The 16,103-nt window shown below is 45.6% G+C and overlaps 2 protein-coding genes and 1 long non-coding RNA gene across 3 annotated transcripts; 2 read left to right on the plus strand and 1 right to left on the minus strand.

Moving 5' to 3' along the window:
* Nucleotides 1-94: 94 nt before the first annotated feature.
* LOC144132984 (transcription initiation factor TFIID subunit 10-like) lies at nt 95-1,028 on the plus strand. Its single transcript, XM_077665756.1, has one exon. The coding sequence runs from the start codon at nt 277-279 to the stop codon at nt 700-702; it is 426 nt and encodes a 141-aa protein (XP_077521882.1). The 5' UTR covers nt 95-276; the 3' UTR covers nt 703-1,028.
* LOC144132981 (ataxin-3-like) lies at nt 1,009-6,698 on the minus strand. The gene is made up of 5 exons (XM_077665754.1): nt 6,332-6,698; nt 5,164-5,328; nt 4,022-4,158; nt 2,593-2,747; nt 1,009-1,687 (listed from the first exon to the last, which is right to left on the minus strand). The coding sequence occupies exons 1-5, from the start codon at nt 6,353-6,355 to the stop codon at nt 1,482-1,484; spliced, it is 687 nt and encodes a 228-aa protein (XP_077521880.1). The 5' UTR covers nt 6,356-6,698; the 3' UTR covers nt 1,009-1,481.
* Nucleotides 6,699-6,861: 163 nt separating this feature from the next.
* On the plus strand, nt 6,862-9,709 carry LOC144132985 (uncharacterized). The gene is made up of 3 exons (XR_013314954.1): nt 6,862-6,998; nt 7,079-7,306; nt 9,482-9,709. It is a non-coding gene; the product is annotated as an uncharacterized LOC144132985 (long non-coding RNA).
* Nucleotides 9,710-16,103: the final 6,394 nt, after the last annotated feature.

The raw sequence follows: 16,103 nt of genomic DNA on the forward strand, positions 1-16,103 counted from the left end.
CGGTCGCTCTCCGACCAATGACGTCAGCTCACGAGTTGAACCGCCGCTAGGGGAAAATAGAGCAAGCTGCGATCTAGTAGCCAAGTTGGCCAAGTTGGCTAGTTGGTGTATTAGTCGTGTGTCCGTGGTCTGCGTGGCGTTAGCGCGAAACACACTCCTTATCGTGAATCAGTGGTAGTTGCGTTGAGGAGTGGGTGATTGGTCTACTGCATCTTAACTCGGCTCCCCTTGGAGCTCGAAGACAAGTTCGTCAGACAGATCAACCGCAGGGCCGCCATGTCGGAAGGCTTGCAGCAAGGTAACGCGACGGTCAGCGTCAAGCTCGAAAGCGGCGCCTCGAGTCCTGCGAGCGGGGTTGGAACTGTCGAGTCCAGGTCGGTGCCGTCGGGCCAGTCGCTGTCGGAACTTCTGCTGCAGCTGGAAGATTACAGCCCGACTCTGCCGGACTCGGTTACAGCGCATTACCTCAACACCGCCGGACTGGAGGCCAGCGACCCGCGCGTCGTCAGACTCGTTTCGCTGGCGGCGCAGAAGTTCCTCTCGGACATCACCAACGACGCCTTGCAGCATTGCAAGATGCGCGGTGCCGGCCAAAGCAAGAAGGCGACCAAGGACAAGCGCTACACCCTCACCATGGAAGACCTGACTCCTGCTCTGCAAGAGTACGGCATCAATGTCAGGAAGCCACACTACTTCGTCTGACGTCGCGCACTCCGGCCCGTTGGAGGGCTCCTCGTCGACCACGCTGCGGTGCCTTGCCTGTTGCGAGAGTGATGAGTCGGTTGGCCTCCACAAATGCTGTTCGAGTCGAGCGGAGACGAATCCATTGGCAGGCTGGAAAATGTACATATGTGAAGTTGTTGCCGCATTTAAGCCGTCGCAGGCGAAGTGGTTGCGGTGTGCAATGCACAAGCTCCGTGCTGTAATTCATGAAGGGGGAAAAAAAAAATTGGTTGCGCAGCTTTGACTTGTGACATGTTGGATGAAATGGACTGTGCAACAAATAAATGCAGTAATCGACAGATGCATTTATTGCAAGTAACATGTTTGATTTGTGCCAGTCTTGCAGACCAGGCATGCAACAGTTTACAGCCCTATGCAACAAGTGGAACTATATGTGCAGCGTTATATTAATGAAGCTTCTTCACACAAGCCTGTGATCATTAGGCATTTGTACACTGTAACAAAAAAATTGGATGTTTTTGAATAGCCATCTACCGAAACGTGCACTGTTCTGCAGTCCAACAAACATGGGTGACTGCAATGAAAGTGTGCTCCTGCATAGATTTATTTGGGCTTGAAACTATAATATTGCAGTACACATGCAAGGAAACAATGTAACGTAAGAGGGCAGTGGGCTTGCACTGCACCGTCCAGTTCTTTGCACACGTATTGGTTTGACCCTGCAGTTGCACTGTGCCACCACCTTAACAGGCGCTGTTTAGGCAGAATCTTGCATAGTCCGTTTCGATGCACTCATGTCAGCTCTCCATGGACAGTCTTAGTGCAGCTTCCAGCATCTCCTCTTCCGACAGTGTAGACGTTGCCTCGGTTGATGACTTTGGAAGTTGGCTTTCCAGCAGACTCTGCTGCAATGCCTCCTGAAGGTCGCGATCACTGTCTTCCTCGAGGAATTCGTCGGCTTGGCACTGGGGTAGAGGTCCCACCACAACAAAGATGGAGTAACCTGTTTTGGAGATGCAGAAACAAAAATGACGAAAGTTGTCAGGAGAAATGCAACTAGAGATCATGAGGCTCCCTTGAAGCCTTTCCCTCTCCGCACACATCAAAGTTGGTTCCACTTGAGGACAGAGACCCAGCCTTGGCCGCAATGTGCCACAGGTTGTCCTGTTGAGGCCAATTTTCTCCCTTCTACGTTTTACGAATGTTTTTATACACTGTCCAGATCCAGTATGTCTTGAGTACATATAACTCAAGGCATGCAGAACTGAAATTTTTCAACATGGAGCGTAATTTGAACCAAATCATTTTCTCTGAGCCACCGCTGAAACCTGCTTTGATTCGATGCCCGGTACTTGCATAGCTTCAGCCAGGTTCTGAGCAGCAATTTTTTTATTAACAAATGGAGATGAAATATCTTGCATTAGAAGGAAAGTACACAATGTCCAACTTTATGGAAGCACATTACTTGCCGATTAATTCCTACCATCATCACAGAATTCCTGCTGCTGGTGCACTAATTTCTGCACGCTGCCCTAGATGAATGACAATGGCTGTTAATGACACCAATCGAACACTCCACTGGCAATCTCTTTGTCAAACATGCAAGTATGTAACACTCGGATTTTTCTTCACCTTGGCAAATGGAAGTTTGGAAGCAAGAGGTCCGGGCCATTAGGTGGGCAACGAAGAATAGCTGTCCTCTTTTTATCTATAATTGCACACGCAGAACATGGTGCACCAATGGTGGAAATGCTTCGCTGTTAGTGCACACAAGGTGCCTTGAGTCCATGAAGCTAAACGACAGTGCTACAGAACCAGGAAACATGCCCATAACTGCTCTTGCAGTAAAATTTGCAGCTGAGGACATAAACCTTATTGAAAGTGCCACACAGACTAGTATAGCATTACCTTCCTGCTGCAGCTGCACTAAAAACAGGGCCAGGTAGGTCCTGGATATAAGCTGTGGTTCAGATAGGAGTGAGTTCAGGTTGAACCAGCGGCCACCCAACTTGCGGATGGTGAACCAGTGTTCCTTGTAGTTGCATATGTAGGCCGTAAGCTGGCTGCAAGCAAGTAAGAAAGCAGAATGAGATGAATGCCTGATCTGCACTAGCGAGTTTTTAAGGCATATGCGAAGCACACCTATGGTGTCGAAATTACAAGCGACATAAAAAGCCATCTAAGATTTCTGCTCACTTTCAGAATAAAAAAAAAGCTCTACAACTTGCTCTAACATGTCCTCCAAAAACATGTCACAGTATTTTTGTAGATTTAGAGTAAGACAAGGCATAATGTGACCATGTTGACAGGATTGCAGTTGCTATTGTGTATGTGAGTTTCTGTCCTCAGTGTAAACCTAAAAAGAGGTCTGATAATAAAAATGTGCAAATTACGTTTCAAGGGCGGTGCTTGCGTAACATTTGCAGCAAAAAATGTTTACCTGTCATTAACTCAATTTGGAAGGGCTCGGCTAGCTATGTTAAAGCTACTGCACTTGCTCTTCTATATTCAAAGCGCAACGCTCACCTCGTTGACGTGTGCAGCGCCTACGCCGAACTATACAACCAATACGGTTTAAACGAAGACCCTGGAGTCTTAGCAAGAGACTCGAGAGATCTGTCCATGATGCCTCGGGCGAAATAGGCCTTTGTCTGAAGGCTGCCTTTTTGGGTGCATCCTGACTCGTCAGCATTATATATTTTTTTCATTTGAGATCAAAAATTGCAACCGGACATGCGTGCTCAATCTATCATGCAAATGCCCTAATACCCTGTGGTAAATTGTTTGAGGCACAGGTGTAGTTTTCATGATGTCCATCGTTATTATTCTTGAAGGCGTGCTTGAAATTTTATTCGATGGAACCCAGGACCCGTAACTTCTATTTCTCCCTTCAGCCAAAAGCATGCTGCAGCATGCTCAAGTGGGATATCTCCTTCCTCTAGCTCATATAGTTGGCACATACTTCTTGTTGAAGCCATCAGTGCAGCTACATGATTATAAATTAATGCCCAAAATTTCTCAAAAGTACACATACCATTGTGTACTTAAACACACAATGGGCCAGATGACAGCATGCTCTATACGAGATGGCTAAGGGTGCACACGGCGTCAAGTGGTCTGTGAGGTTCAGTGTCTCAAAGCTGCAGATGGGTTGAGAGAAATGCTGCAGAGGAAAACTTCGGATCAATTTCAACCACGTGGGATTCTTCAACGCGCACCGAGCATCACACAGCAGAGGAGTTTTTTTGCACTTCGCCCTCCTCGAAATGCGGCCGCCAGGCTGGGATTCGATCCCGCACCTCGGGTTCAGCAGCGAAGGCCCAGGAGTAGCACTCACGTGGGATCAGCCTGAGCTGCCTTGGCCACGGGGTCAGTGCTGCTGAAAGGCACCAGTTCCAGACCCCACACCTTGAGTGCACTGGCGATCACTTGCACGGAGAAGTAGCCGCTGTCATCCAGGTTCCCCGAGGGCTGCTGCACTCAAACAACATGCACCCACCGTAAGTCAGGGTTATCCACAATGGTGGGAAAAGCTTGAACTGACAGTAATGCACACACAGACAAGCAGAGAAATCTATGCTGGGTGTTTGGTATATAACATGGTCCATGCTTAAAAAAAAAAAAAGAATGTCACACAAGAGTGCGCTTATACTGCACTCTAATAAATAAATAACAGAAAATAATTATGCAAGTTGTTTAGTACTCATCTGACAGCACTATAACGACATGGAGATGAACGTACTGAGGAATAGCGATTAAGCTGTTGGAGTGAGACTGCTCTTGAGTGGTTCTTTTTTCTTAGCTTCTGTGGTCACAAAATACAGTGTTCTCAAAAGACATGCACTAAAACAAATTTTTATGACAACTAACTGGTATTTTCTCCTTCTCTCTTTGAACATTATTCATTTAGAATCACCTTAATGCCCCATCAACACATTATGAGTAGCACTGGTGAATCTTTTTTCAACGTGTTTTTTTTGGTTATTTTAGCTTTTATTCTTTTGTACATCGACTAAGATCTTCCTGTGCTCCTTGGACCCTGCAGCACATACTATGTAATAAAAAAATAAAAGGGAAGCTGTTGTCGGGCTGCCCAAGAGGCAACGCCACTAAGAGTAAAAGAGGCCTGCAGAAGCTTGCAAGACCCGTGCAGCCCCAGTGTAGTCATTACAAAACTTCTGCACAACTATCCAAGCATTTCTAAGACTTCTAAGAAAATGAAACAAAAAATTGCCAGGCGATTACGACAGTTAGTAATGTGAGATTTGAGTGCAGCTCTTTGCACGCCACCTGCCACTGCTGATGGATGGCGTGTTATATTGCTAGCCACCCTCGGGGATCTTCCCATGGCATTTCGATCTAGACAACCGGTTACGCTGACGACGCGGAATGCAGGAATGGGCGCCTAAGAGCTGTGCTCTAAGAAACATCCTACACACCAAACAGGACCGAAATTCAAGTGAAATGCAACTCACGCACATGCACAAAACGCTGGTAGTCATCGCTGTTCAGGCCTCCTTCGGCCATCGTCTCACGTTCTTGCTCATCAATTTGCTGGGCAAGTGCAGCCAGGTCGACAGCAGTGAAATACTCGCCCTGAAGCAGTCCATTGAGGCAGTGCTGGGCACACAGCGAGCCTTCTTGCTGCATCGGGAAATTAGTGCGAAGCATATTGTTACAAGAGGACTGACATACACTCGCAAGTACATAACATGCTCAGATATTGAGATTGTATGAGTAGCATGGATGAGAACTGGCATCAATCCAGATTGTTGAATAGCCATCAGGAGCAACGATTTCCTTGCCACGTTTCTGCCGCTCCTGATCGGCTCCAGTCACCTGATAACCCCTACATCTTGTCGAAATCCACCTCTAGAGCCCCCGAAAGTCACACCTCCATTGTCGTGGGCCCAGGGAGGAGTTTCACCAGTTCAGCTAACGCATTGACCGCTCCATCTATTGTAGACTACCACTGCCAGCTTAATTAGGGCGAGTGACCATCTTAAAAACTATCTCTACAAATAGCTCCAGGCTAACAGCCGAGAAGCTTCATAGCAAGCAGCCTTAAGAGTGGGGAAGGGTGGGCGTTAATGGGCAGAATCAAAAAAGGAAGGCACCTAATACGCACAGCGAGTGTTCCGAGGCAAAAAAGTGTATATTCTCGCAACTTTTCAAGTGCTTTAGGAAGCATTAGCTTTAGGAAAGCCACAGGTTAAGATTTCGGCTCTGTGGGCTCAAATCTACTGGCTAAAACAGTTCCCATCGCTAGAAGCGATGGCACTTTCCTCTCAGTAACTGGGTCCTCGGTGCATAGGCAAAACAAGAAATCATACGATTCTGGCTTGGTTTATGTCCGGCCACAAACGTCAAACCATTGAAAAATCTAGTGGTAACCTGCTACTGCGAATTCAAGCAGAGCATGTTTTAGTTCACTGCTTAGACACTTGGTTTTTCGAGTTCAGCAGATTTAGCAGCGCACAGAGGTTAAGAGAAAACCGTTATTCAGAGATTACTTCAAGTCCAAGTCTAGGACAGCGAAAAAAACACACGCGACGCTGCGCCTACACCGACTGCTTTCCGAAGCCATGCGATGTGAAAAAACGAAACCTCGATTGCCGAACAAGTTCACGCGCGCAGAGACTCCTACCTTCTCGTGGAATATTCTGTCCATCTTGGAGGCAAAGCCGCACCTTTAAAAAGCGTAGGCGGCTGAATGTATATGGCTACCTCGGCTCCGAACAGCACAAGTCCGCATTTTCGCAACGTCCGATGATCATTTTTAACCGGCCGAAAATGGAGCCCCTATGCGCCTCGAGCACACGGCGATGAGTAGGCGGGGTTCACGTGGTCGGCTGCGGGCCCTAGGCGTCGCGCACACAAGCTCTGAATAGAAACGATTTTGTTTCGCTCAATCACGCCCGTGGAACAGCTGAAATGGACAAAATTTCGACTGACAATGCGTACAGGCAACGACACGCGAGCTGCCTGGTTTCAGCTCGCCTCTCGTGCCCACAACGAATCTGCACGTAAACTTCACCACCACCATCTACCGCGTACAGAACCGGCCATGCCACGCTGCTTCCATTCACACAAGCCTTCCTTCTGGTCGTGTGTTACTATAAAACATATTTTGTCAATTTAATCTTTAAAAAAATTATAACGACAAACAATTAACTAGTTTGTTTGCACTCCGTGGTGTATTTTGTAAGCTCGGCGAGAATCGAAGCAGCCAGTAAACCTAGCCGATCCCAGCCAATCCAAAAGACAAAAACGAGAAAGTGCGACGGAAAGGTCACGTAGGGGAAATATTTGAGGTTGGTGTTCTCTCGCATGTTCTGTAGTGATACAATCATCCTGTTCACCATTGCGCTTCTATTTGTTTTTAACTATTCAGAAGCCAAGTGCGCCACAAGTGGCACCAGGGCTGCTTAGCCTCTTGGTGCATGGCAGTCGTTCCGGAGAAGCTGCTGCCGGCGTTCACTGTTTGTCGACGTTACGCTGCAACAGTTCTTTTCCCGGTCTTCACTGTCTGGGCTATTTACACCGATTACACGCGCACTCAGCGCTGGAAGAAAACCAAGGCAGCCGCTGAGCAGTCGGGACATCAGCAGTGAAGATTCAAGTGAGTTTTGTTTTCTGGCGACGTATGTTCACTGAAGGTCGGAGTAGCCCATGTGTCCGAGAGTCGTGCGATGGAATTAAATTTCAGCGCTTTAAAGCCGTCTGTACGGCGACAGCATAGTGCGCAGGATACTCCCAGGGTGTCAGGTTTTTTCCTCTGGTTTCCCACAGCGATTTATGAACTGATGCAGGTTCATCTAAGCTGCCCGTTAATGAACCCCCTCCGCTAATTTTCGGGACACAGCGATTTTTTGTTAATTCATGAATACTGTGACGGTACAGCAAATAACAGTCCAATTGTTGTGCCACGCGTTTCAGTAGACAACCGCTGGGAGCCAGTATAGGCGGAAAAGTTGTTAAACGCAAGATGTTAGCACATTGGGCCATTGGGCACTTTTCTACGTAATTCTCCGCCTTTGGAACAGTGCGCGCGCTTTTGCAGTCTTATAATTGTTGCTACTTGCAGAGCAACGTTGTATTGCGCTCGTGTGTGTGTGCGTGTTTCTCCCTCCCGTCCTGTGTTATTCTGCGCAAAGTTTTTTAATATGTCGCTACACCAACTGGCCCAACGTTCTACCCTATTGAGCTTCATGTTAGCACAATTTTAAATTGTTCTGTTGTTCTCGTGTACTCGGTGTACCAGTTTTATTCGGGCTTTTCGAGAGGCACAAGACCTTAGTTACCTTTGTGCGCCCAGTACCACATTTCATGTGTGATTTGTTATTGCACTTAATGAGAATTTATTGTCTGCGTAAAGCCATCGTTTTGGAACTTAAAAAAATCGCTGGATAATAGTGAATCAATAGTATTAAAGGGACCCAAAGGACAACACCGTTCAGTTTTTGCTCTTAGTTTAAATAGATTCTGGCTCTCTCGCAATGTTGATGTTTGTCCGGCAGGAAAAGACATTTATTGCTGAGAAAAGGTTTCAAAATTTTCCTGCTGTCCAATTCAAGCTCGTGATGTGAAGACTGAAAAGGCCTTGATCGCAGTTTGGTAGTTAATGTTAGTGTAGTCTAGTGTCACGGGCCCACGCACAAGAAACTGTTGTGATGTCACTGCAGTCAGCTTGCAAAAACAGCTGGTTATGGCGATACTTGTATTTAATTTCGTGGTTATTTCTATCTTATAAAAGCCTTACTTAGTAGTACCTTTCTCATTGCAATTGTTATCTGTCGATGCAGGCCAGCTTCTGTTTTTCTTCAGTGTCCCTTTAACACATTCACTGCAGCTGCAATTTTTCTAGATGTAATCCCTGTGCATCGTGCGTCACAGGTGGGCCACTCTGAAATTTGCTTGAATGCAGCACAACCCACTAGTGAGCCACTGGCGATGCCAGCTTCTTAGAGCTGCTGTCACATGGCAGTAGCAACCTTGCATGTGTGCTTTTCGCTGGGTCTGTTACGCTTACCGAGTTATGTTATCACACGACTTCATCAAGAGTAGGAAACTTCCATATACACCACTGTCCAGCCAGTGCAAACTTGAGCACCAATTCTGCCCATAGCGGCAGCTGACTGGAGCGTCATCTTGTCCTCATGACAAGGGTATCCAGCAGAAAAAAAAAAACTGTCCCCAAGTGGGGGTTCAAGCCACCACCAGCGAAAATAGAGCAGCTTCATATCTGGCAGCTCAGACAATTCAACCACCACCGCTGTGCAACACGCTTGCACAGGAATCATTCGACTTTAAGCATCAGTTCTCTTCCACTCACCAGGTGTGCTGAAGTAGTTGAAACCGAAACTTGCCGCCGCGGTGACTCGGTGGTTATGGCGCTTGGCTGCTGACCTAGCCGTGGCGGTCGAATTTCGATGGAGGCGAAGTTCTAGAGGCCTGTGTACTGTGCGTTGTCAGTGCATCCCAGGTGGCTGAAATGTTCGGAGCCCTTCACTATGGCATTCCTCATAGCCTGAGTTGTTTGGGACGTTAAACCCCCATAAACTAAACCAAAACTAACCGGAGTTTCCTACCCCTGGCTTCATTGTTTGTCTCGCTATTCGTGGCTGCACATTTTGCATATGCAATGTCTGGCAACCCACAACACAGTGAGCGTGTGTTTAAGTCACAGTTGTTAAAAGTCTCCATAGATGTTGATGCAAATAAGGTCAGAGAAAGACAGGCTGCGATTAAACAGGTGTGCATGAATTGCTTACAGCAGTTGACCTTTTCTTTGCAGCATGGATGCGGCGACACTGTGGCGCAGGTTGAAGTTCTTCAAGGGTATCCCACTTCTGGCTCTTTGTTGGGCCTTTGCAGAGTACGTTGAGCATCGGTCAGACCTTAGCCTGACTAGGTATCGAGGCAAGAGCAAGCTCTATGGACGGGAGTATGGGCCAGATGAGAAGCCACCGTGGCCATGAACACAAGTTTACTTGAATAAACCTGGGATCCTGTAGTGAAAGTACATTTGCTTAGTGTGCTGTTTTTATATTTGAATGTGCACAGGTGAAACAATGAAAGTGGTGGCAAGTTTCTCTCAAGCAATTCATTATCATCTTCAGCCCAACTAAGTCTAAAAGCCTCTCAGATATCCCTCTATTCAAGCCTTTCCTACGCAATATTGCAGCCTCTTTATCTCCACAAATTTCTCAAATCATCTCCCCACCGAATTTTCTTCAAACACGTATTCTTTTAGAGTCGATTCCGTTTCCGTAAGGGATCATTGGTCGCCTGTTTTCCACATTGCATATCCGTGCCCATATCGTATTCTTAATTTCACTTTACATCATCGGTGGAAACTAATTAAAGCCTGCCTGCATGCTGTCATTGGCTCATTGCATAAGCTAGTGAGTCAAGGTAAAACCAGAGTTGTTTGCTTTGAATTGTGAGTGCTATCACAGTCTCACAGGCTGTGCATAGCAGCACACTGTACTAATGATGAAACCAACGCCAGCAGGTATTAATTGGATTGATGCAGAAGAAATGTGAGAGCACTTTCTTCTCCACCTTCCCTTCCTTTGTCCTGTTGTTTTGCAGCTTGGAGCATAAACTATACCACTACCGCCACTTGTAATTTTGCTAAACCACTGTCTCTAGAACCCAATCATTATCACCATTCACAAGAGTACTTACCAGTTGCTGTCACCGGTGTGTCATTGGAGGTGGTGTTTCATTAAAGCCGCTGGTGTACCTTGTGGAGAGTGCGAACTCCCTTTATACGCCACCTGCCATAATTCACAGGTGGAGACCTCACACGCACCTGACGTCGGACAACTTTTGCCGTCATGGCCCTCCTAATGCTCTCGCATTAAAAAGCCTAGACATGCTCTTGCCAACCTCTTCTAGGCTTCTGTCAATATCTTGCTCTATTTCACAACTTCTGTTTTGTCAGTATCGCTTTTGCTGCATCAGTGATGTTGAAAAACCACCGCTGTCTGGTTTCCTAGTGAAAAAAGCACGTTCATGGGCACAGTTGCACAGAGTGGTTAAGAGACATGGCGGAATATGAACTGCCAAACATTGTGACATCACTCGTGCCATACCAAGTAGGCTAGCTGGTAAAAGTGGTCGGAGATTCATGCTTGTAATAATAATCATGCTAATTACACCCACTGCAGGACAAGGCTTCACTCAATAACCTCCTGCTAACCCTGTCCTGTGCCAGCTGCAGCTACTCGGTGGTTATGGCGCTCGGCTGCTGACCCCAAAGACGCGAGTTCGATCCCGGCTGCGACGGTCGAACTTCGATGGAGGCAAAATGCTAGAGGCCCATGCACTGTGCGATGTCGGCACACGTTAAAGAACCCCAGGTGGTCGAAATTTCTGGAGCCCTTCACTATGGCGTCCCTCATAGCCTGAGTAGCTTTAGGACATTAAACGCCCATGAATCATACATTATTCCTGCTAACTTCCTAATCTCGCTTACCCGCTGGACTCTGCCAGCTCCTGCTACGCTTGCTTTCTCGAGATTGGAATCCACTCCATTATTCAGCTGTTACTTTCCCTTTGCACTGCACACCCATTTCTTCTGACAACACTAAACAATCCTAAAGACGTAGTCTCACTTTATTTTTTCATATTGTGAGCAGACACTACACAGTGCGAGTGGACATGGGCCTCCAACACATGCTTATGTCAAGGTTGAGCCTACGTGACATGTTACTGTAGAGTATCGCCTTAGTTTTTGCAACAGAGTTTATTCTTTCATAGCACATGATTGTTTGTTGTGGCCACCACAGTTTGTCATGGCACATGTTTTTTTTCCTGTTAAAGGAGGATGCAGCAAACAAAATGTCCAATTTGGTCAAAACTTTCAATTTCTCAATCCATTTCTTTCGTAACCTTTGGGTCTTGTTTGTCTCATGACAAAATGAAGCAAAATGTGCCAGTACACATTTAGAAAATGACATTTTTTTTTATGGTTGTGAAAAATTGTCAGCAAATCGTGCTTGTGATGGTCCCGGCACATCGCGAATTCCACAGGTTTCCGATGACTGAGCACCACCATATTAGCATCAACATGAAGAGGTGATATCAAAAGATCAGAACTTACGTTGGTTGCAATGCCACATTCTTCTGACCACAAGCATATGATGCAATTAATGAGGCAAACCAGGCAATGAATGTTAAGGTTGATTTTCCTGGCTTTCACTTTTTCCACAATTGCTGTCAGTCATCCCTTTGGCATTTTGTAATGAATGACAGTAGAATGATTGTTTTTTTGTGCATGAATGCCAAGACATTGAGGAGTGCAACAAAACTATTTTTTTATGTACACTAGCAATAGTTTTTGAAAGTTATTTTTGTAAGATATGTTTTCATGCAAGTACGCATGCTGGAGTTCAACTTCATTTCCATGAGTACTAGGCATCTGAAAAAGGAACTAATAGCTTTATTGTACAAAACAGGTTTTTGTGAATATGCTGACATCAAAAACTTGAGCATCAAACAGTTTTCTTAATTATGTAACACCCTGGGAATGACTCCATGAGGTTAATTGTAACTACTCTGCAACTGTACTGGTTAGATTAAGATAAAATGCATTTCTGAAATTTGACTTAAGAAGTTGTTGCACTTGTGTGCTGAATTTGGATACATTTTATGCATAAATTTGTTTCTGTGGAGTTTGCTTCTCTGCTCTTAATGTTTAATTGGTGTTGTGTGTGAATATGTCCGGTGAAACGAAGTCTAGGCAGACATGCCGTGTTTTTGGCTGTGCTAACAGCTACACAAACTCGTCGGATGCTTCTAAGCCAATTCATTTCCACCGGTTTCCATCACAGCGGTTTCCGCACCAGCATGAATGGTGGGCGACCTGGATACAGTTGGTTTGAAAACAGAGGTACAAATGCACGGGTTTGACTATTGTGTGGTCGTAGAGACTTTGTGGCAGTTCTAAAAATTTTGCTGTAACCGGAAGCTTTGTGTCTTCTGTTCTCCAGGAGTGATGGCATGGGAGCCGAAGCCGCACTCCCGCATCTGTAGTTGTCATTTTATCGGCAGTCGAAAGAATCCAACAGCTCACGTTACAACCCGCGCATTTTCCCGCCTGTGTACAACAAAATACCGGCACATACAGATTGCCAAGGGTTGATCGACGTCAACCTATATTTTTTTACGTCTAGCGCTTCTCTTGAACATACAGTACAACTCGTGAAAGCGGTTTCACTGCAGCGAAAGCGACGAAGCTCCCGTTTATTCAAGCGTAGGTGGTAGAAACTTGTGGAAGTTCAAGAGAGGCGTGCATTCTAAGTAACCACATTAGTTAACTGCAGACAGAGTATCAAAGCTGGTAGTTTTCTGTTTAAGAAAGTATGAAAGTCAGCTGGAGGAAAATTCCATGGTTTAATAACATGTACTAATAATACCGTAGGCTTATGCCTTAGGAGCGAAGGAACGAGCAGCTGACTCGGATATAGGCAAGAATAGCACAGCCAGCCATGGCTTCACGTGCCATAGCCCCGTGCCTTCTGTATTGTCTTTCTTGCGCGGGTACGCTTTGGCCGTGCTCTAGGCGCAGCCAAAGGAGGACGCTACAATACCAGTCATAGTTTTTACCAACAGGCTTGATTACGCGGGATTTCTGTGCTCTTAAAAAGACATTTGCAACCTTAAGCTGAAAAAAAGTTTGAAAACGCGATTTTCAACCGTACAAACGTCGGGTGCTACGTTTCCTTGGTGTAGTATTATCTTAGTTCACAATGATTGCTTTTGAAAGATATGTGTAAATTTATGGTAAAAAAGGAAGTGTGATATTCCACTGGAGGAATTACTCATGTTTGGTTTATTGTTAATAATACCACAACCAGAAAACCGGTACTAACAAGCTTGCTTTAGCGTAATTTGCATGCTCTTGAAATTTGTAGCTTTAAAGGACCCCGTGACAGTCAGATGCAGAAATCTTTCCCAATTTGTTTTCACTTGGTAATAACAGAGAAATCAAAATCTGTAACAACAAGCCTGCATACAGGGCATCTCCAGGTGACCTGCAAAGGAATTTGTTGCCTTAAAGTTAAACCAAAGTATGAGTCAGCTAGGCTAATCATTCTTGTTTTGTTTATTCCTTGTACCAAGGACATAGGAATCACAATATCTGAAAAATAAAAAGCACGAGTTCAGTCATCCAGCCATATCTGCTGTAGTTGCTTTGTTCTCTTGTACAAATGTTATATCAGTCGCAATGACTCTACTAAATTCTTTGTGCATGTGGGACTTCCAGACTGAGCAAACTGCAAACCAGGAAGCTTCATTCAACAATTCAATGGTTACCCGAAGGAATGAAGTCGCACTTACTTCGAGGTCCACATCGTAGCTTGGCGCATTCAGCTTTGTATGTGGTACGCGCTTACTGAATGTGTGCGTACCACTTCTTGACACTCGTGCATGTCGTACGCGTGGCCTGCCTCGCAAAGGCTTTTCCCTTTTTCAAGATTGCCTGATCGAAAATACTCTGAGCAATTACTTAAGCTTTGAAAGCTGCACCACAGAACGACGGGCAGAGCCATGCTTGAGTATGTCTCGCCAAATGCAACCGGCTACGCCACTCCGCTACTTCGGCATTCCGCTGACGAATGTTTTGCCACGGGTGGCGCTGCTCCACTGAGGCGACGGTGGTGCCATACAACGGGCGCTCGGCCCCTATGACAGCACCCAGAGCGCTGTACGACAAGCAGTTGCGTCACAATTTTGTATGGCCGCCGCGGTGGCTCAGTGGTTGTGGCGCCCGGCAGCTGACCAGAAAGACGCGGTTTAGATCCCTGCCGCGGCGGTCGAGTTTCGGTGGAGGTGAAATTCTAGAGGCCCATGTACTGTACGATGTCAGTGCACGTTAAAGAACCCTAGATGGTCGAAATTTCCAGAGCCCTTCACTGCGGCGTCCCTCATAGCCTGAGTTACTTTGGGAAGTTGAGCCCCCATAAACCAATCCGAACAATTTCGGCACGAATGTTGTCTGTAAAACTGACGCCACATTGAGGTCAGACAGTAGGGAATATATACAAATGAACAACATTTATAGGATTGTCTGAAGTGGCAGTGCTTGGCTTGCCTGTGTGTAATGCACCACTTAATCATGTCACCCTGGGATTTTACCATCTGAGAGTACTCACTCGCAGGCACGCACTCACCACCGGCTTTTCTCGTAATGGAACTAGTAACGCTTTTGCATTAAAATTCATTAGTCAGTGAAAGGCGCCCACACTGTTGTGACACCTAACAAATCATAAAGTCTTAAACTCTTTGAACAAAAGGGGCCAGCAGTTGAAACAGCTACTGGAGTTTTTCAATTTTTTATCTTTCAGTATTGTATTTTGCACACTTTTGTTTGATGCCTTTTCCAAAATGTTTAGCCATAATTGTCTTTTCGGCTTATTTGAAGAGTATGGCAGTAGGCAACGTGCCAATCATGCATTTCTTTTTCTTGCGGAACATGCAAAAATGCACTCTAAAAACATAAAGCTTGTTTTAAAAAATTGGTGGTTCTATTGAAAAAGCTAGCATGTTGTACTGCTTAAGTAATAACTTTTCAGTTCTCTATGATGGGCTTAGCACTGCAACCTCTTTGTATGTAAAGTTCTGCCATTGGGCAGTTGGAAGGACAGAGGCTTGCTGGATAGATGGATGATAATGGCCTTACTCTTTGTATCGGCGACAGCTTGTGCCGGATAGCCTAAGATTTGCACCTTGTTAAATATTTTTTTCCTCTGTATTTCGCTAATTGATGCTGATGCCATTAGCAGTAGTTCATTTCATCTGTGTATGAAACTCTGGAAGGAGGGAAGGGGATGTGTTTTAGCACCAGTAAACTAAAAGCTCTAAAGGTCCAGGTACCATATTTACTCGCATAATGGAAGCACTTTTTTACCAAAAATTATTAAAATTTTAGGGGCTGCGTTGATTGTGCTCAGTGACACAGGAAAAAAAATTTGAAGCAATAGAAATGGTACAAAACTAGGTTGGTGAAGTAAATAACCCACCCGGTTTGACTCGCCTTATAAAAAAACAAAAAGAAAACCTTCTTCAGTGAGGTTTTTGTGCTCGAGAGCGTAGCTGCCAACTTCTATCTTCAACACACGTGTAACTTCTGTAGTGGCCCATAATTCTCCACAAAGGAAGCACAACCAGAATTTTCTCGAGCAAAATTCGCAGCATTCATTGAAGCCAAGCGCAACAAGACGCAACAATCCCTAACATGGCAAATTGAATGGAGAAAATTGTTGAAACAGAGCACAGTTTACTGCTTCTCGGATTCCTCACAGGACCTTCCAATGTTCGTCTCCTAGCATGAGGTATAATAGTTTTGACATTCGACAGATGGCAGTTTACAGCACTACATAGTTGTTTCAATGTTCAGAAAAGAG

Source organism: Amblyomma americanum, chromosome 5 (assembly GCF_052857255.1).
Source record: "Amblyomma americanum isolate KBUSLIRL-KWMA chromosome 5, ASM5285725v1, whole genome shotgun sequence".
Taxonomy (NCBI): domain Eukaryota; kingdom Metazoa; phylum Arthropoda; class Arachnida; order Ixodida; family Ixodidae; genus Amblyomma; species Amblyomma americanum.

Coding starts and splice junctions, on each gene's coding strand:
- LOC144132984 (XM_077665756.1), top strand. CDS start 277: ATGTCGGAAGGCTTGCAGCAAGGTAACGCGACGGTCAGCGTCAAGCTC.
- LOC144132981 (XM_077665754.1), bottom strand. CDS start 6,355: ATGGACAGAATATTCCACGAGAAG. Junction 5,329..6,331: donor ACAGAATATTCCACGAGAAG/GTAGGAGTCTCT, acceptor TTCCCGATGCAG/CAAGAAGGCTCGCTGTGTGC. Junction 2,748..4,021: donor GCAGCTCAGGCTGATCCCAC/GTGAGTGCTACT, acceptor ACTTGCTTGCAG/CCAGCTTACGGCCTACATAT.